The 20,902-nt window shown below is 44.5% G+C and overlaps 1 protein-coding gene across 1 annotated transcript in view; it reads right to left on the minus strand.

Moving 5' to 3' along the window:
- ADAMTS5 (ADAM metallopeptidase with thrombospondin type 1 motif 5) overlaps positions 1 to 20,902 on the minus strand; it is an 89,429-nt gene that overhangs the window by 40,051 nt on the left and 28,476 nt on the right. The window contains exon 3 of the mRNA XM_069944361.1: positions 514 to 681. Within this exon, the coding sequence (XP_069800462.1) occupies positions 514 to 681 (168 nt within the window). The remainder of the gene's footprint in view (positions 1 to 513; positions 682 to 20,902) is intronic.

Consider the following 20,902-nt stretch of genomic DNA (forward strand, 5'->3'; position numbering starts at 1 on the left):
GTCAGGTCCAAAGTAAGAGGGCAGGTGATCAGACTATGAACACTTGATCATCAGCTCATCGCTCACTTCTGAACCCACTTCTCAAAAATAATCTGCCATCACCCGCACATTTCCTCATGTAATAAAGGATGACTAAAGCAGAGGGCCATACGAATAATGTAATGATTGTTTGTGCAGCCATGATCCTACGCTCATCAAGCCGTGTAATAGTCTCTGTGTCTGTGGGAGTCAGACAAAAATCTTGCTTCCCCCGATACAGTTGTTAATGAAATGTCAGAATCTTTTTTCACAGTTAAAACCTTGGGTCAAATTTCATCTTTTAGAGTTGAACATACTTTAGCTCTTATTTCGGAGACAGATAACGTTCCTGACCCTGCGCCATTAGCATTTAGTATAGGAAGTACTTTTAATGAAACAGACTTCCAAAGTAATAAATTGTCCGCTGACTTCATAACTGTCAGTGATTAAAATTATGGAATATACTTGACAGTTTGTGCACTTCGAGGCACTTACCATGGCCGTCATCCAAGAAATCAGTGATTGTCGCTGAGGTGCACTTTGACCATGGTTTGGAGGCATCGATGCTTGTTAGAACAGATGACATAAGACGTTTATCTTCCAGGGAGCCAAAGTTCTCCTCACAGAATTTTGAGTCATCGTGGGATAGCCCAAGGAGATGTCCTGTAAATTGAAAGAACATATGGATGGAATGTATTACAGGGGACGGTATGAAGGCTGCGGTTAGGTCTTCATGTGCAGACATCTACAGACATTTTCCATGCAGAAATTGTGGTTATGAGACCTGTCATTTTAATGTATATAAATAGGAGGGTGTATGTGTCTGCTTATGTATATTGTAATGATCCCAAAGGAATATATTACTGGAGTTTTACCAAAATCTCCTTTATAGATGTAGCTCTCAGGATGCAGATATAGCAATTGTAACCAGGCAATTGTGCCCTTGGAAATGACACATGGCTGCGGGCCTAATAGATTAGTTCAAGGACAACTAAAAGTGTATATTTTTTTAGAGTGTCTTTTAGCTGCTATAAAAGACTACTCCCATCTCAACATGTTGTTCCCTACCCAGTGGCATAGCTACCATACAGGCAGGGTAGGCAGCTGCTATGGTGCCTGTGCAGCAGGAGGGTCAAGGGGAGAAGATAAGAGCTGTCCTGGTCCTTCTGCTTAACCCCTTATGTACTGCAGTGTGTAAGTAACCCAATGTTTACTTACATGCTACAACACAAAAAAGGGTTAACAAGCAGAAGATCTCTGCTTCACTGCACTGATAACCCCTGACCTCTGTTCTCCGCCTGCTGCAATCAAGTAGGAAAATGTGCAGAGGTCAGGGTTTTTCAGTGCACTAGCAGTAAAACATAGATCTCCTTGTTTTTTGAACATTGGGTCACTTACACACTGAGGTACATGAGGGGTAAAGTAGAAGGTAGTCTGCTCCTGCACCTATGTATTTAACCATAAGGGCCGTTATAGGTAAATACAGTGGACTGTCATAGCAATCAGCCAATGGCTCTCTGCTCTGCTAGTTACTCTTGTGGCTGCAGCCAGGATTCTGCCTCTGGCGACAAGAGATTTTATTTTTTGGCCACATCACCGAGCCTGTGCTTTGTGTTGTGTGTAGGGGAGGGGTGCCCCTTACAGATTTTTGCTATGGGGCCCCCGTGGATCCTAGCTACACCCCTGCCCCTACCCACACAATAGAGTCTGATCTCTGGGAACCCCACCAATCTGTTGCATGGGAATAACCTGTACAGCCACTGCTCTATTTAATAATTGTGGTTGTTCTGTACATTGCCAAGCATGGGGGATAATAAGACAAGATTGGAATGGTCTGTTAAAGTAACAGGTTCTTGTCACATATACGTGCTGAATTTTGTCCCAACAAATATATACATTGCCAATAAAGCTGCTTGTATGGTGGCAGAAGAACCTGTTACAAAAATGCTATATCTAATCCTTATAATCTCTATAATCCCTATATCTAATGACTAAAAGATATGGTCCCATTAAGAATACACAGTGTGAATTTAGGGCCCTAGTCCACCGGACGATTATCGTTTGCATAATCGTTAACAATTAATGATCTCAAACGACCACTATTGCGAAAGACCTGAAAGCGTTCACTCATTTCCATGGAACGATAATCGTTACTTATGATCGTAATTGCGATCGTTTTTCTTCGCTATTTATTCGGGTGGTTATAGACTGCAGTGGTGACTTGCCTCCCCGGTTCCAGCGCCGGGTCCCGGATTGCACCGCCCCGTACACCCGTCCCGCGGCCGCTTCCTGGTGTGAGCTGCGTGATGTCTCAAGTCCCGCCTCGGCCGCTGAATGGCTGAGCTGCCTTGAGACAACACGTCTCATACCTCAGCTCACAACAGGAAACGGGACGGGTGTACGGGGCGGTGCGATCCGGAACCCGGTGCTGGAACCAGGGAGGTAAGTGACCACTGCCATCTATAACCACCCCCTCCCCGGCTATAGCTTAAAAATACCCCTGGGCCAGAGTACCCCTTTAAAGGGGTTGTAGCATGAAGCAAAGTTGGTAAGAGCAAATGTGTACCACATACATATATGTAAGAGAGCAGTAATGTGCTTTTATAGTTTCATCCCTCTACCATTTTTCTTCACCATATATCTAATCACTTCCTGGTTTCCTCTATGAACTGTGACCCTGTTGTTGCCATGCAACAGAGCACACTCTTTCCTATAATCTTTCTTGTTTTCAGGCTCATTGGAGACAAACTGCCAGTACTTTCTGGAGACTGCAGTTAAACTGAGTGCCTGGCCCACAACCAAGGGTAACAGTTTATCAAAACAATGCAGGCAAACAGGGGCAAGTAAGTCTACAGGACAATTTTAGAAATGCTTGTACATTTGAAGCTTTCTTAAGGGGGTTATCCAGGATTTGAAAAAAAACACAGCTACCGTACCTTCTAGCAAGAAATCGCCCCACCCCTGTCCTCAGGTTGTGTGTGATATTACAATTCAGCTCCATTCAATGCAATGGAACTGACCTGCAAAACTTACACCCAAACTGAGGACATGACAGGTGCTGTTTCTGGCATAAAACTGCCATGTTTTTCTAAGACTGGACAGTGCCTTTAGTGGCACAACCCCTTTAATCTCACATCTCACTTCAGTAGAGCTGACAGAGCTGATAACTTCTGGTAACACCCCCCCCCCCCCCTTTTTTTTTTTTTTTTTTTTTTTTTTTGTAAAATGACCACCAGTCTCTTAGACTACCATACAGTATGTACAGGGGTTTTAGTAGTTCGTGACAATCAGATGGGCTGGCAATCATGATCCACAATGGCCTCTGAATTTGAAAGCAGGGGAGCATGTCTTAGACTTCCAAAGCACACTATGCATAGGGTAGTCTGAATGGCTGGAAGTCAGAGGGGCCAGGAATTTGCGGATCGGTATCAGATAAACCTAACAATAGAATAGAATGTACAGATGCGGCATCAGAGCAGTCTGGATATATGATCGGCCATGCCAATATTTATGTGTATAGGAAGGTCACCAAAGGAATATACGTGTATAGCCACTCTGAGACTAAAAATATCGGCACAGAATGCATCAACTAAACAATACATTTCTCATGTTATGTAAAATTGTTATTATCACTTGAAGGGGCTCTATACCATATACACGATTATGAACTGTGTCAATAGGAAATATGCTATATGAGTAAGCCAGGGTCAACAGCCAACAAGCTCAACTTGGCATGCATAAAAATTTTGTTAACCACCCGCAACTAACATGTATCATAAAAACCTAATGTCTGCAATTATTTTTGTCCCATAGACTTAATTATCAGTAATGAATGAGGCTTCTGGTGGGTTGGTAACATATCTTTCCATCTATAGTCGGTAACTCTCTTCTATATTTCCCCTGTTTCTCAAAGCTTCTCTGTAGTTACATAACACCTCCTGCATAAACCGCTATAACCTGCTCAATTTTAACTATTAAACTCACAGCAAAGTAGCATAAAAAAGTAAACAGCTCTGGAGTGTGGACATACTGCAGGTGCGCTACTTGCTATTTAATTAAACAACCGGCTCAAAGCACTAATTGCCCAGAGCTTATTCCCCCGGTAAGAGTTACGTAATTGCTTCTTGTCACCTTAGATTTTTTCCATAGCGCCGAATGCCAACATTAACATGGCTTTACTAGAAAAATCACGGTGAGTATCAAGTGGTGTGTGGATTGCATTTCACAGACTTAAGAATTTAAGAAGCTTAAATTGAGAAACACACATACTGTTCCCTCCTGTGCTTAAAGTTTTAGATATCTCCAAACTTCTCATAAAGAAAATCCAGTAAGAAAACAATTCTTAAAAGTTCTAGAATAAAATCAGTATTACTAAATGTTTCCATGTTTCTATAGGGGTGCCGAAATAAGAGTTAGACCAAGTTTTGGTGCCTGAGGAGGCCTATAGTCATATAAAAAGACACCAAGGGTGTAGTCGACACATGGTAATTGGAGGCCTTGTCATAGCCCAAGAGCTTCAGGTAATGAAGAAGTGGCCTCTTGACTCAAATGCCTGACACTATTTTTCGGTGAAGGAAAAGCTACCACCAGAAGACTCTGGCAGAAGCTTACTCATCCTCTTTTAATAGAGAACCTATGAATGTTTGGTCAAGCCAAATGTTGGAAGTGTATGGAAGCAGCAAGATCGCTCCATACCCGAACGCTCAGCAATTGACTCCTGGTGGCTGGAGAAGTTGGAATCCTAGGGTTGCAAGCAACTTTTCCAGACATCAGAAGTCAAATAGCAAGTGTATTGATCTTTTCGGGTTTGGGTCTTTTGGCAAGTCCTGGAAGTCTCTGCATTTGATTACCGGTGGCTGAAGAAGGTAGATGCAGCCCTATAGCTGCCTGTAAAATATGGTACAGCCATAGGCCATAGACTGTATCCATGTTTTCCAGGTCTACCTAGAGATGCTTCCAACTTCTTCAGCCACCGGTAATCAAATGTAGAGGCCTCTGGGCTTGGATGGACTCGTGGATGCTGGAGTTGGGCTCATCTCTACTTTCTGACAAACAGGTAACATACACTCTCCTCACCTATGGTACTCTCTTCATCTGTAGCCCCTCCCAGTGCCCGCAAAGTTCTTATGGCCTTGTGAAGGTCTACAAACCTTTATTATGGTTTAACTCCAGTTATGTAGTTTGTTTAGGATTAGGGATGGTCCGAACCGAGTTCGGTTCGGGTTCGTACAAACCAGAACTCTCGGTAATGATTATCGCTGTCTGCCCGCTCCGTGGAGAGGGTAGATACAGCGGGAGGACCGCCTGGAAAACTGGGATACAGCAATAGCCATAGGCTGTTGCTCAGTTTTCCAGGCTGTCCTCCCGCTATATCCACCCGCTCCACAAGGCGGGCAGACAGCGGGAATCTGATGCCGAGCGTTTGGGTTCATACGAACCCCAACCTCGGCAGTTTCGGACCATCCCTATTTAGGATCAATACTAAGGTACATATTTTTTTTTTACCCTTTGGATGTTTTTTCTTTATTCATATAAATTCTGCTCACCGTTAGTAATTTCTAATGATTTTTTAAAGATACTCACCCTATTTAAGTGAATAAACTATAGATGCAATACCAGATACAGCCTATAGAGAGGAGTAAGCACTATTTCTGAAATGAAATGGCCAGTCTTTATTTCCCCTTAAATAATTATGTAAATAAAAATCCACCTATGAAAAATGCACAGATACTTCATACAGAAAATCTTTCACAGCTGTCAAAATCATACGAGCCTTGAAACCCATAACGTAGAGGAAATGTAGCACTCCAGTTATAATGGCATTTCAGTGTCACTGGATTTGTCTCCAAGAATTAAGCTGTCTTTAAAATTACTTTAATAAGGTTTTATTATATTTATGTAACTTAGGTGAACCCCATTGCCTCACAGTGACAGCATTTATGGGTAAGTGGACATGACGTCAGTCCTGGCATATCTAGTATGTAAGCATGGCTCTATGTGAGGTGAAGGAGCTGGATACCATTGATTATGTCCCAGTGGAGAAGAAGGAAAACTAGGAGAATTAGCCGGTAAGAGACGACTTCCTTGTGTCACGGTCAGAGGAAAGTGTCTACTGGAGATGTATGAGGTCAGCAAATCCATATAATTATAAAGAATTAGCACTTTCACTGCCCAGATATCCAGATGTGTCCACCCTTACCTGTCTAAAAAGTATTCGCATTACAATACATTACCACAATATGCTAGGGGGGGGGGGGGGGGAGGGACCTTGGCTGCAATTAACATAATAAAATCTAGGTGACCACATCTGGCACATACATCTCCTGACAGAGTATCACAAAATAATTGTTCCCTCACACCATATCATTTCATACCACACATCTCTAACTAATACCTAAACCTAAAATTCTAAAAGAAGCAAATCTGCCGCAAAGTTTACAAAATTTTTTAATTTGCCTAGAGTAACAGGGAGTCCTTTCCAAAGCAGATGTCCGCGCTCCTGTACTTACAGCATAGACTGTGTTCCTTACTGTTTAGTGCATGTTCCCTGTGTCAGACAAACAGCACACGGTCTAGCAAATATGTTGGGCCCAGGGCCGCCGATAGGGCAGTACAACTTGTACTGCAGTATGGGGCCCGGACCCTAAGAGACATGGGGGGGGGGGGGCCCGCCGGCCGCCGCCCCCCATCCGCTACGCTAGGGGGGCCCGCACGGCCCCCCTTGCCACCTGTTTTTGAGCATCCCGAGAAGCTGCATCGCTTTGATGTTCCGCCCGCACATTGAGCGGGCGGAACATTAAAGCGATCAGAATACAGGAGCAGGACCTGTCAGCGTCCTACTCCTGTATTCTCTCCCATAGGCTGCCGGCACTTCATACCAGCAGCCTATGGGAGGCCGGGCCGTGACCTCTCCGGCAGGCGTGATCATGTGACGTCATCACGCCTGCCGGAAGTCCCGTCCCTGCGGCTCGCAAGATGGAGCCCGAAGAGTAGGAAGAGCTGCTGCCTGCACAGCGCGGATTAGGTGAGTAGGATGTTTGTTTTTTTAGGGGCACCTCTGGGGGCATTATTAGTATATGGGGGCACCTCTGGGGGCATTATTAGTATATGATGGCACCTCTGGGGGCATTATTAGTGTATGGGGGCACCTCTGGGGGCATTATTAGTGTATGGGGGCACCTCTGGGGGCATTATTAGTATATGGGGGCACCTCTGGGGGCATTATTAGTGTATGGGGGCACCTCTGGGGGCATTATTAGTATAAGGGGGCACCTCTGGGGGCATTATAAGTTCATGGGTGGAACCTCTGGGGGCATTATTAGTGTATGGGGGCACCTCTGGGGCCATTATTAGTGTATGGGGGCACCTCTGGGGGCATTATTAGTTCATGGGGGGCACCTCTGGGGGCATTATTAGTATATGGGGGAACCTCTGGGGGCATTATTAGTATATGGGGGCACCTCTGGGGGCATTATTAGTGTATGGGGGCACCTCTGGGGGCATTATTAGTGTATGGGGGCACCTCTGGGGGCATTATTAGTATAAGGGGGCACCTCTGGGGGCATTATTATCTCATGGGGGCACCTCTGGGGGCAGGGCCGCCGATAGGGCAGTACAACTGGTACTGCCGTATGGGGCCCGGACCCTAAGAGACATGGCGCCGGCCGCCGCCTCCCGTCCGCTACGCTAGGGGGGCCCGCACAGCCCCCCTTGCCACCTGTTTTTGAGCATCCCGAGAAGCTGCGGCCCCGCAGCTTCTCGGGATGCACTGATCGCTTTGATGTTCCGCCCACACATTGAGCGGGCGGAACATTAAAGCGATCAGAATACAGGAGCAGGACCTGGCAGCGTCCTACTCCTGTATTCTCTCAAATAGGCTGCCGGCACTTCATACTAGCAGCCTATGGGAGGCCGGGCCGTGACCTCTCCGGCAGGCGTGATCATGTGACGTCATCACGCCTGCCGGAAGTCCCGTCCCTGCGGCTCGCAAGATGGAGCACGAAGAGGAGGAAGAGCTGCTGCCTGCACAGCGCGGATTAGGTGAGTAAGATGTTTGTTTTTTTAGGGGCACCTCTGGGGGCATTATTAGTATATGGGGGCACCTCTGGGGGCATTATTAGTGTATGGGGCACCTCTGGGGGCATTATTAGTGTATGGGGGCACCTCTGGGGGCATTATTAGTATATGGGGGTACCTCTGGGGGCATTATTATCTCATGGGGGCACCTCTGGGGGCATAATTAGTTCATGGGGGGCACCTCTGGGGGCATTATTAGTATATGAGGGCACCTCTGGGGGCATTATTAGTGTATGGGGGCACCTCTGGGGGCATTATTGGTGTACGGGGGCTCCTCTGGGGGCATTATTAGTGTATGGGTGCACCTCTGGGGGCATTATTAGTATATGGGGGCACCTCTGGGGGCATTATTAGTATATGGGGGCACCTCTGGGGGCATTATTAGTTCATGGGGGCACCTCTGGGGGCATTATTAGTTCATGAGGGCACCTCCGGGGCATTATTAGAATATGGGGGCACCTCCGGGGGCAATATTAGTATATGGGGGCACCTCTGGGGGCATTATTGGTGTATGGGGGCACCTCTGGGGGCATTATTAGTGTATGGGGGCACCTCTGGGGGCATTATTAGTATATGGGGGCACCTCTGGGGGCATTATTAGTATATGGGGGCACCTCTGGGGGCATTATTAGTTCATGGGGGCACCTCTGGGGGCATTATTAGTTCATGGGGGCACCTCTGGGGCATTATTAGAATATGGGGGCACCTCCAGGGGCAATATTAGTATATGGGGGCACCTCTGGGGGCATTATTAGTTCATGGGGGCACCTCTGGGGGCATTATTAGTTCATGGGGGCATCTCTGGGGGCATTATTAGTATATGGGGGCACCTCTGGGGGCATTATTAGCTCATGGGGGCACCTCTGGGGGCATTATTAGTATATGGGGGTACCTCTGGGGGCATTATTAGTTCATGGGGGCATTATTAGTATATGGGGCACCTCTGGGGCATTATTAGCTCATGGGGGCCCCTCTGGGGGCATTATTAGTATATGGGGACACCTCTGGGGGCATTAATAGTTCATGGGGGCACCTCTGGGGGCATTATTAGTTCATGGGGGCACCTCTGGGGGCATTATTAGCTCATGGGGGTACCTCTGGGGGCATTATTAGTTCATGGGGGCCACCTCTTGGGGCATTATTAGTTCATGGGGGCACCTCTGGGGGCATTATTAGCTCATGGGGGTACCTCTGGGGGCATTATTAGTTCATGGGGGCCACCTCTTGGGGCATTATTAGCTCATGGGGGCACAGCAGGGAATCCTACATACAGGGGGCACAGCAGGGGATCCTACATACAGGGGGCACAGCAGGGGATCCTACATACAGGGGGCATCCCACATTCCTACTCGCTTTACTGCACATAACACCAAACAGCGCAGTTACTATGGGAGCCTACAGGAGGGAGAAAGGGAAGGAAGTTGCTAGAAATGTGCGGAGCCTAAATTGTTTGTCTCGCAGGTTCTGAAAAGATGAAACATATCTGGAAGAAATCATCATGGAGGTCTGGGCCGGATGGAGAGGAAAAGGGAAAGTGACGCCTCAGATCAAAGAAAACGTCACCTGTGAGTCATTGTATGACACTTTTCTTATTTTGTAGAACATCATTTAGTAGGGGTGCCCCGAGGTGACAGCTACTACATTATCTGTACTCAGAGATATCACTGTGTTATCTGTGCTGTTACATAGGACTGCAGGTGACAGCTACTACATTATCCGTACTCAGACATATCACTGTGTTATCTTTGGTGTTACATAGGACTGCAGGTGACTACTACATTATCTGTACTCAGAGATATCACTGTGTTATCTGTGGTGTTACATAGGACTGCAGGTGACATCTACATTATCTGTACTCAGAGGGATATCACTGTGTTATCTGTGCTGTTACATAGGACTGCAGGTGACATCTACTACATGATCTATACTCAGAGATATCACTGTGTTATCTGTGCTGTTACATAGGACTGCAGGTGAAATCTACTACATTATCTGTACTCAGATACCACTGTGTTATGTGGTGTTACATAGGACTGCAGGTGATATCAGGTGATTTCTCCAGGTTGCAGAAGTTCAAACTTCATCGTGCCCTGGTGTGCTGGTGTCTGTATACATGTGTGCTGGTGTCTGTATACATGTGTGCTGATGTCTGTATGTGTGTATACATGTGTGCTGGTGTCTGTATACATGTGTGCTGGTGTCTGTATACATGTGTGCAGGTGTCTGTGTGTGAGATCAATTCTAGAGAACTGGCTCATATATCCCATTTTCCCCAGTGGCTTAAAATGTAACCTCTGTTATACAGTTATAAAATTGTAGAACCTAAATGTGAACAAGGTGCAATTCAAATAGACACTTGCTTGTATAGCTGTCTCTTGTGCTCTGTATGCAGTGCATTATATTCACCCTTGCAACGTACAATTTATAGCGTGTCTACAAGCCCAGCGGGGCTCATTATGATGGAGACTAAAACTTATACAAGAGTGGGGTAGGGGTTCCCCTGTATTCAGAATGCTGTTGAGTGCTAGGCAATGCCCCGTCTGGGATTATTGAATTTCGAGGGTCTATGCAGAGCAGGATAAAGACACCTCTGCTGCACAAACAGGATCTCCTAGAAAGCGTTCTCACCGCCATGTATTCGCTATCACTGTCTTGGGTGAGCTAAACTAGTCTGCCTGGGGGGGGGGGGGGGGATAAGTATATGCTCACTAACATGGAACAGCCTCATTATATTAGCCTTATCAACATATTCTATTATCAACATATTCTATATACAAATCACACAGCCCCCCAGACCCTCGAAATTCAATAACCCCAAACGGGGCATTGCCTAGTACTCAACAGCATTCTGAATACAGGGGAACCCCTACCCCACTCTTGTATAAGTTTTAGTCTCCATCATAATGAGCCCCGCTGGGCTTGTAGACGCGCTATATATTGTATGTTGCAGGGGTGAATATAATGCACTGCATACAGAGCACAAGAGACAGCTATACAAGTAAGTGTCTGTATGGTGACATTTACATTGCACCTTGTTCACATTTAGTTTCTACAATTTTATAACTGTATAACAGAGGTTACATTTTAAGCCACTGGGAAAAATGGGGTATATGAGCCAGTTCTCTAGAATTGATCTGAACCAAATTATACCTCCCAGCAAGGCGTGGGTCGAACACACAATTTTTTTTTTATTTATGTGGGGGGCCCAGACACTTTGGTTGTATGGGGCCCCCAAATTCCTGATGGCGGCCCTGGTTGGGCCTCCCCAAATGTCTTGATATTGCAATACTCTGTCGAGAGATATCTATTCTATATGTGACTATATGCATTCACCCAGTATATCTGGTGTGGCATTGTCCTGAATTTGCATAATGAGAAATTAGAATCTTTAACTATGAAGGAAACATAGAAGAAGGCCATGAGGATGCTAAACCAGTGTAAACCCTGCTCTTGTACACTGGACCGCCTGGAGATATGCAGGGATGCGGTTTGGATCACAGCTTCCACTTACTACATTCATTGAGTGAGACGTGCTGCACTAAGGCACTCAGTGTACTGCGTAAGAGCAGGCACTCCTGCCTTTGACAGGTGTCCATGCTACTGTACAGTACATACTTTGTATGGGGAACCACAGGGCAGTTGGGGCACTTCTGAATCAGAATTGGGATTCAAATCAAACATAGATTTGACAATCAGATTCAATAAATCCCAAATGCATCAAATCCCTACAGGTTTGCTCATTTATAGTTAGGGCATGGTCCATTTGTCCTTGATGTCTAAAGTTACCTACATTTTGGGAGGCTCAATTCTTCAGGTACAGCACCACATCTGACCATATGTTGTGTATTAAAGCTTAGCTCCATTGTAGCCAATTAGTCTAAGATGCCATACCAGGCACAACCCACAGACAAGGGTGGCACTGTTTTTGCATATTAACGGCCATGTTTATGTAATTTTACACAACTTCTTTAATGTTTGGTTTGATTGATTTCCAATGATAATTCTGGATTATCCCATGGGAAATCTTATAATGAGGACCACACCACAAACCCCAGATTTCCTTTACGCTTAGTGTGTTATCACCGTGCCCCACAGCTTTACAAATATAAGTCTTGTTTAATTTAGCCGTTTGTAGAGAAGAATTTTTACACAGATCAGCAGAAGCGAGAGGGGGAAAAAAAACCTCAAACCACAGCAAACGCGGAACGGAGATAGTGTTGTGTCTGAAGCACTTCCTAATATCTTGGCTGAACATTCTGCTTTGATTTCAGATTGTCTAACTTGTGCCTTTGACTCATTTTACCAGCCGCGTTCACGAAACCCCAAACACGAAAGTAGAACAACATCACTTAAAAGGAGAAAGAAAAGGCCCTGCCACCACTTGGTAGGAAGCTCAGCTTTAAATGGAACAACATATTATGAAAGGACTCACGTAGGAAACTCAGCTATAAAATTACATCTTCAGGCGTTAGTAGTCATACTGCCACTTACTATTGCTGGATGCTGTATACCTGATGCTGTATACTTGTTATAGAACTGAGTTTGCTACATCAGATTGTGTTATTAGTGGTTAATATAAGTTATATAGGATTATAAAAACATGGCTGCAAAAATAGCACCACACCTATACACAGCATGTGTGTGGTATTGCAGCTCATCTTCAATCACGGCAATTGAACTGAGCTGGAATACTTGACACAACCTGGGGACATGTGTGGAGCTGTTTAAAGGGGTGTAACTACCACTGTAGCAGCCATAGCGGCTGCTATGGAGCCCACCAGAACAGGGGGCCCCTTGGCCTGCTCCTGCAATACACCTATGCTGTCACCATTTGCAGCACGAGTTGGCCGAGCAAGCCTCCTGGGATCTACAAATGTCCCTTTAACTGAAAGCAATGCAGTTATGACTACTCTTAGCGGCTTAGTAGTCAGTTGGGAGGGGGCCCAATCAAAAGTTTGCTATGGGGCCCAGCCATTTCTAGTTACGCCACTGGCTGTTTCCTAGTATCTCATATAGTGGTAGCATATCAATACAGCTGCCTTCACCAAGAGCAGAAAGCCACAAGCCACAGTCCAATGTGGTTTCTCATGACCACTGCCAAAGGAAGGAAAACTGGGTGCTGTGTTTTTTTTATGGGGCATCAATGCAATGTGCTATCACATTTAGGATCATTGAGGGTCTAATATGTGAGACCCCATTAATCGTGAGAATAAAAGGGATGGTACAATAGTGAAGAAACGCATCTACTAAGCTACTGCATACAGCTCCATTCAGGTGGGGGCGCTACTGTGCAGGGACAATTCAGAATGGTTATGTAGCATTACGTCATGCTGTTTTCTCATCCAATCCCTGGGACCCCCACTAGTCATAAGGTGATATCAAATGCAAGTGATAAACCATTACATTATAATCAGTGATGATCCAACCTCCAGGACCCCCATGGATCATAATGTGATGACAAATGCAACAATATACTTTTATATTATGAACAGTGATGATCCAACCTCTGGGACTCCAATTGTAAGAATAAGGAGGAGAAAACATTGCTGTAGTGCTGCATCCACTTCATTGTTTAACCATTGGACAGTGCCCCGTGGTCAGCATTGCATCCTATTTATTCTTACAATCAGTGGAGGTCCCAGAGGTTTGGTCCCCACCAATTATATTATAATGTTAGTCACATGTCATCACTTTAGGAAATGGGACGATCCTTTAGGAGGGAATGTGTCAGATCTATGTCATGCTTAGATCTCAAGTGTCAAGGAGGTGTTGTTAAACTGAAGCATGCATGTCTCCTCCCTCCCTTTTCCCCTATGGTTGGTCTACAAGGGTCAATGTTAGAAGATAAGCAGGGAGGGAGGACATGTGAATGCTGCAGCTCAGCCCGGCCTCCATGATTTTTGAGCTTAGAATTAGAATTGAGCTTAGAACATTTGAGCTTAGAATTTTAAAATGTTGAAAACAGCCATAAGTTAAGTGACAGGTATCATTTACTTTATTTTCCTTAGCTTTCCGTCAATGTCTACAGCTCTAAAACCTCTATTACTTGGGGTGATGAAGAGGAACAAACGAGCCCTATCAGCGCTCGCTTTCTCCTCGTTCCGCGTTTGATGCCGGCACTATTACACGTGTCAGCAGCGAGTGGGTAAGAGCTGGGGGGGGCTAAAGGAGCTAAAGGAGTACTCCAGCTCTGATGAAAAAACAATCAATCCTAAACATAGTTTTCCCACTTACCATCCCTCCTGAGTCTGTCTTTGTTTGAATTTCACGCTGTTTGCAGGTCCCTGAAGCTTCAGTTGGTGGCTTAATTTCTTCTTTACTTCCTGGTTTGGGGTTTCCCATGATGCACTTTGTCTCCCGTGATGTCTAACTGACTCTGTAAAACTGTTAGATGGCTTACATCTTGCGCATCCAATCAGAGCTGAGCAATCTGAGTCATCTGACAAAGGGAGGCTGGCCTAAAAGGGCTTAGACCCACCCTCCTCTTGATGATGTCATTGTCACAAAATGGCTGACACAGAGAAGCCTGGGGTCTACAGTCATTAGGTAAGAATGCGTTTACTTCACTTCCTGGTGGGGGATTGAGGGGGGAAGAGATAGGAAACGGGGGCAGATAGGCGATTGATGCATATTACAAAGTTTCAATTACTGGGAAAAACGTTTTTTTGCTGGAGTACCCCTATAAGTGTTATATAGAGCGGACAGATTATCTTCATCATCAGGTACATCGCTGTGCTTTTTTTTACCTTAATCGATCTGTGGCAGCACAGGGATTCCGGAAGTGCGGCCCTTTTATTGACAGGCCGTCTGAACCAAGGTGATGCTATGTATTAGCATCCCACACAGTCACTAGTAGGTAAAATTTGGCTTGTTTTTAACTATGAAGGATCGGGGTCTTGTGGATGTAATATGGGTAATATGATGCAGCTACATTATCACCAATGCAATGCAACCCTACTCAGTGTTAATATTATACAAAGAAGAAATAAGTAAATTACAAACTCATCTCTGCTACATCTGTATTGTATACTATAGCTTCTTCTTTGAGCACCAGTTTCATAATCCAGGCCTATTGTGGTATAATACGGCACCCATTAAGTCAATGGGCTATCACCATGCACCATGCTACCACTTTACTCAGATCTTGACTCCCTGTATATTGAATGGAGTCTTTAGGTGTCTTAATGGGGCAGAACTTTTAATACAGTAAACACAGAGGGGGAGATTTATCAAACATGGTGTAAAGTGAAACTGGCTCAGTTGCCCCTAGCAACCAATCAGATTCCACCTTTCATTTTCCAAAGAGTCTGTGAGGTATGAAAGGTGGAATCTGATTGGTTGCTAGGGGCAACTGAGCCAGCTTCACTTTACACCATGTTTGATAAGTCTCACCTATAGGATATAAGAGATGGGTAATAGTAACACTGGATTAACCATTTAATGTCCACATTTTAGTCAATCCTCAACCCCTCTATATTATACTGTATACTGCTACATCTCATTTCAAGCAACTGCTGGTATAATAAACATGTCACGGTGAAGGGTAAAGGTCAACGTTCGCTCTGGGCACCAGCAACTCCCATGGGAATTGGGCTGACTCAGCTCCTACATATAGAGTATACAACCCGTATCCTCCATACACAGGGATGACTTATGAGCATGACACAGAATAACAATTGTGTACAGATCCAGTCCCTCTCCATATTTATTATAGTTACTGGTAAAAATGCTGATGGTGTATTACTGCCGAGGCTTTTAACATTCCTTATCCTGTAATCTAGAAGGAGATTCCTCGCTCTTTAGACACAATGTGCGGCTTCACAGGGGAAGGATAGTTATAGCATCCAAACATCTGCTCCCAATCTGTCTACAGGCATCTACACTGGACAACCTCTGTGTACGATAGTCAGTCTATACATCTGGATAAGTGTCTGCTACAAATTGTCTGTTAGCGGGTACACAAGCTACTTAAAGGGGGTTTCCAGTTTCATGTTAACAACTCCCATTCATTGTATAATAAAACATTCAGCAAATTTGTAATATAATTTATGTTTCACTTCTTTACCGTTTCCTGCTTACAGTCAGTGAAATTATTTTAAGGGGTTGCACAGGATTAGAAAAGTATGATGGCCTTCTATCAAAAATAGCACCATATCTATACACAGGTTCTGTATGGGTATTATAGCACAGCCTTTTTCACATTAATGGACTGTAAATGCAATACCGGCTACAATCTGTGGACAAGAGTGGTGCTGTTTCTGCAGGAATGAGGACATTTTTCTAATCCTTAATCCCAGACAAGTCCTGAAAATTTGGAGACTGAAAAGCCCTCTTGATCAGATTCTGCTGACATAGTTGCAGAGCTTGATATGAAAGAAAGCACTGATGCACTTTAACAAGCCCTGCATCTTTGACAACGTTACCTGATCACCAGGTGTAAACAAAAATGCTTCCATTCATTAACAGCAATTAGAGGAGAACATTTAGAAAAAAAGAAAGAAAGAAAAAAAAAGAAAACAAACAAAAAAAAACAACAACACATACTCACCTACCTGGAACCCCCACCCCCATGACATTTTCTTGGCTCCTCTTTTGTCGCTCCTTCTTCTTCCAAGATGGACTCATCTGATCAGTTACAACCCGCTAAGCCAGTCACTGTGGCCACAGCACTGTGCCACGTAAGTCAGTGATTGGCGGAGAGGGCCTAAGTGCTGAGACAAGACCATCTTGAAAGTAGGAAGAGTGATGAGCGGAAAAAACAGGAAAAGGTCACAGGGGGATTAACCCAGGTAGGTAAGCATGTCCCCCCCCCCCCCCAATATTAGGCCCATAAAAAATGTGCCCCTTTAAATAATAATATTGTAATCTTCTGATATAGTTATTACACAAAATTGGAAAACCTCCTTAAAGGGTTATACAAAGATTAAAACTTATAACCTATCCTAAAGACAGCCAGGACCCTCCGTGATCGCTATTTCCAGCAGCCCCATATTAAATGAACACAGCGACTGCTGAGCATGCACACCGCCGCTCCATTCATTCTGGGACAAGGGACCCCTGTTATCATGACTGTGGTTGGACCTTGGAGTGTTTTTTGATCTTCGGATAAAAACGTGTTACCTGAAGAGATACAGAAGTGGAAACCTTGGGTCTTGCTGGTTCATGACATGAACGTAACAGCAGAACGCAGTATAGACTGACACCGTATCAGGGCATTACATATTACCATATGGTAAATTATTTGAAATTTAGACATGGTCTGTACACATCTTAGTGACAACCCGAGGCCCTGCAATGACTGCTAATAGTAGTTGTCACCTAGTTGATACATGCACAAAAGACCATGATAATTGAAGAGTATCAACAGAGAAGCCAACGCTGACCTCATACTTCTAGGTCATATTTTTCTTTTCCTTCAGCGGGAAATGTATTTTTAGGAAGGAAACAGCTGCTGTCATAGTTTACTGTATGTCAACACAAATCCAAGACACCTACTAAGAACCTACTGGAGAAATCTTATTGATTTAGCTACACTGCAGACAGTATGACTGTGATACGGCTCTATATGACCTCTTACCGATCCATAAGGGATCTATAGCTCAGTGGGACTCTTTTTTATTGGAGCCAACTCCACCAGGTGTTGGAAGATTTCTTCTCTAGTACTTATACTTCTAGGAGAGAATATTTTCAAGAAAGTACAACAGAGGCCTCAGGCACTTCTATAGCAGCCCTATTACAGCTCCACGCAATAAAAGGCTATAATACATCCATGTGCATGAGGCCTTAGCGGGCGCCCCGCTGTTCCTTGTCTGCAGTTCAATAGAATCCTGTGTCCTAACCCTGACGAAGCAAGAAAGAGATCCCACATACATCAGGAGGCAGCCTGCACCCTCTGAAGAGCATGAAATCCAAGCCTCCGGCCTAAAAGCTTTTAGCCTCCGCAAGCGAATTACTAAAGCAAAGGGAAAGTGGTTTCATTTTTCACTTATAATTTTAGTCTAACCATAAAAAATCCCTCCTGTCACAGATGTGATGGGAAAGCCTGGGAGACACCTTAGCGGGCCGGCAGCCTCGCATCTGCTGTACACAGATAAAGCCTGGTGCACCGGCCGTCGTCTGGGACCTTGTCGAAATGTATGAAGTTCAGGAGAGAAATAGAAAGAAGAATATTATTAAATAAATGGTTGAGAAGATGATAAGGCCGTATTCTGCCACCAGCTGTCAATACAGTCTGACAAAATGGTGTCTTTTCAGGAAGTTTCAGCACCGTAATAAGCGTGAGTGAAATTATAAAATTAGGATGGATTAAAATTAATGAATTATATTAATGTCACCATAATGGGGAATTTGCCTTAGAAAGGCCATACTGTTAAGAATTGTTTTCAGGAAGGCCGAGATCCAGAACAGTTTGCAAGGTGTTTTTATTATGTAAACCAGGGCCTTAAAGTGGTATTCCAATCTCCATAACTATATCTAAAACATTAGTTAAAGGGGAACTATCAGCAGATTAGAATAATCTTACCTGCTGATAGCTCCTTATTGCGCAGGGAACGCAGAAGATGAAGGTATGTCTCTTACCTTCATCCTCAGCCTCTCGAGCGCAACAGGGGACTATCAGAAGGTAAGATTAACCAACTGATAACTAAAAGTTAAGAAACTTTGAAATTGTTTCTTATTACCTTTTTAGCTCTGGCTCCCTGCTAGGCCTTCTAATGTGTCTGATGTGTTAACAGCTGTTTTTCTAGGTTTCTGACCACTGTTATCAGCAGTGGCCTGGCTGGGCTAATGACTCTGGCCGGAGCGTGTGAGCACAGGCTCCCCTGTCGGCTACCTTAACTGCAGTAATCCATGACACTGACATTTCCCAGCTCAGTGGAGCTGTCAGAGTTGGTGTAGCTGAGCTAAGCACAGAACAGCAGTGCACAGGTCAGCAACCATGATGCCAGGTCAGCAACCATGCACCCCAGCAATGAAAAAAAGGACCACTGGTGTTAGGTACTAACAGAATACCCCCATTATTAACTTGTCTTTTATAAACCGTACCAGCAGGGAGCTTTCCATAAGGAACATAAGCTGAGCAGAGATGACAGTCACACAAGGGTGTTCTCTCCCTGCTCAATGTCACCTGACCAGAACAGTGTTGCAATGCAAGTCTTTGGAGCGGTGCCGGTCTCATAGACTCAGAACAGGTAGAGAAGTGTGTGGCAGTGTCTTTCTCTCTCTGCTGGTTCCCTTTCCCATCACACTGCTATAGAATTGAATGATAGAACTCTGACTACATTCCTTTAACAACATACACATTATTACCTATTCCATTAAAGTCAATAGAGGCTATACAGGTACAGTGCAGCAATATCCTCCCAGTGGCAGTCGCCAGCCATGTTCGTGAGATATTTAGACTTCCCTAAAATGTAGAAAATACAAGCAATACAAAACTACTATTTGCAGCTAATGTATGTTATATTTTAAATGGTGATTTGTCTATGCGCACAAATCAAACGGTCGCACGGCCAAATTCTCGCCATTTTCATTAAAGTGATTTTTTTTTTTTACGACAAGCTATGCAGAATTCTCAGTGCCATAAAGATGAGCGCTGGCTGTTAGGTTGCAAATAGTTTGAGCCATGTTGTGTTCTGCCTTTGGTCTTGGCAGGCCAGACCGAGGATCGTGCTACACATGCCAATGCTCAAGGTCCTGTTCTGTACAATAGAAATTAAACAACTTTCTCTACTTTCCTGCTGGCTGGACATAGTCACTCTATTTGTTATCTCTGGCCCAGCCATACAGTGACTTCCCTGCTGTAGCTGATTATTCCCTACTATTCAGGATCACGGCCATTGGAGAGCTGCCAGAGTCAGGTTATATCACTCACTGCCTATCAATGGTCCCAAGCTCAGCAGGAAGGATGGGGAAGGAGAGAACTGCGGAAGTTCAGGGAAAGTCAGAGAGTGTCTGCGTTACTGTTTGCTGAGTGTGGAAATCTCCTTATATTTCCGACTGTGTCCTCCTGGAACATACAACATATATATTACAGTTCAGTGTCTGGGTCTTTGCAAACATGTCTATAAATGTAATAATTCCAATGAGAAAGTTGTAATCTTTTATTATAACATGGGAAGACTGCCAAGGTAAACCTCCGCACATACCTAGTGAAGGGTTTTCGCATTAGCTGCCTATCCCCAGGCCCATTGTTAAATAATATGTCTAGAACCTCTTTAACTCATGTCTACCGCCAACACCCTAATAAAATATATTTATTGACCTATATATTTATTACAAATCTGTGTACAGGCTGCCACGTTGATTTAGAAATTAATATAGGACAGAAGCCCGGTCATAGAGCACTAATACTAACCACTAATTGGTAGATGGCACCAATGGTCTCAATGTAATAGGGGACAATGTTTGTATCTGATTAGTGGGTGACAGTATTGGCCTCTGTCTGGTATGGAAAAAAAAATGGTCTCCGACTGATAGGTGACATCATTGGTCTCCAAATATTTAGTGACAAAACTGGTCTCCAGATGGTGGCCAACCGTCACTAATGAGTGATGGCATTGGTATCAAATTGGTGGATGACAACAATAGTCTTCATATAGAAGAGGACCATGTTAGTTGATGGTGAGTGTCAGTATTGGTCACCGTCTGGCATGAGACGTGGAGACTGGTCTTCAGCTGGTACAGTAGATGACATCATTGATCACCTATACTATGGCTGGGTTCACACTACGTATATTTCAGTCAGTATTGTGGTCCTCATATTGCAACCAAAACCAGGAGTGGATTGAAAACACAGAAAGGATCTGTT

This window comes from Dendropsophus ebraccatus, chromosome 11 (genome assembly GCF_027789765.1).
Source record: "Dendropsophus ebraccatus isolate aDenEbr1 chromosome 11, aDenEbr1.pat, whole genome shotgun sequence".
In the NCBI taxonomy this organism is placed as follows: Eukaryota; Metazoa; Chordata; class Amphibia; order Anura; family Hylidae; genus Dendropsophus; species Dendropsophus ebraccatus.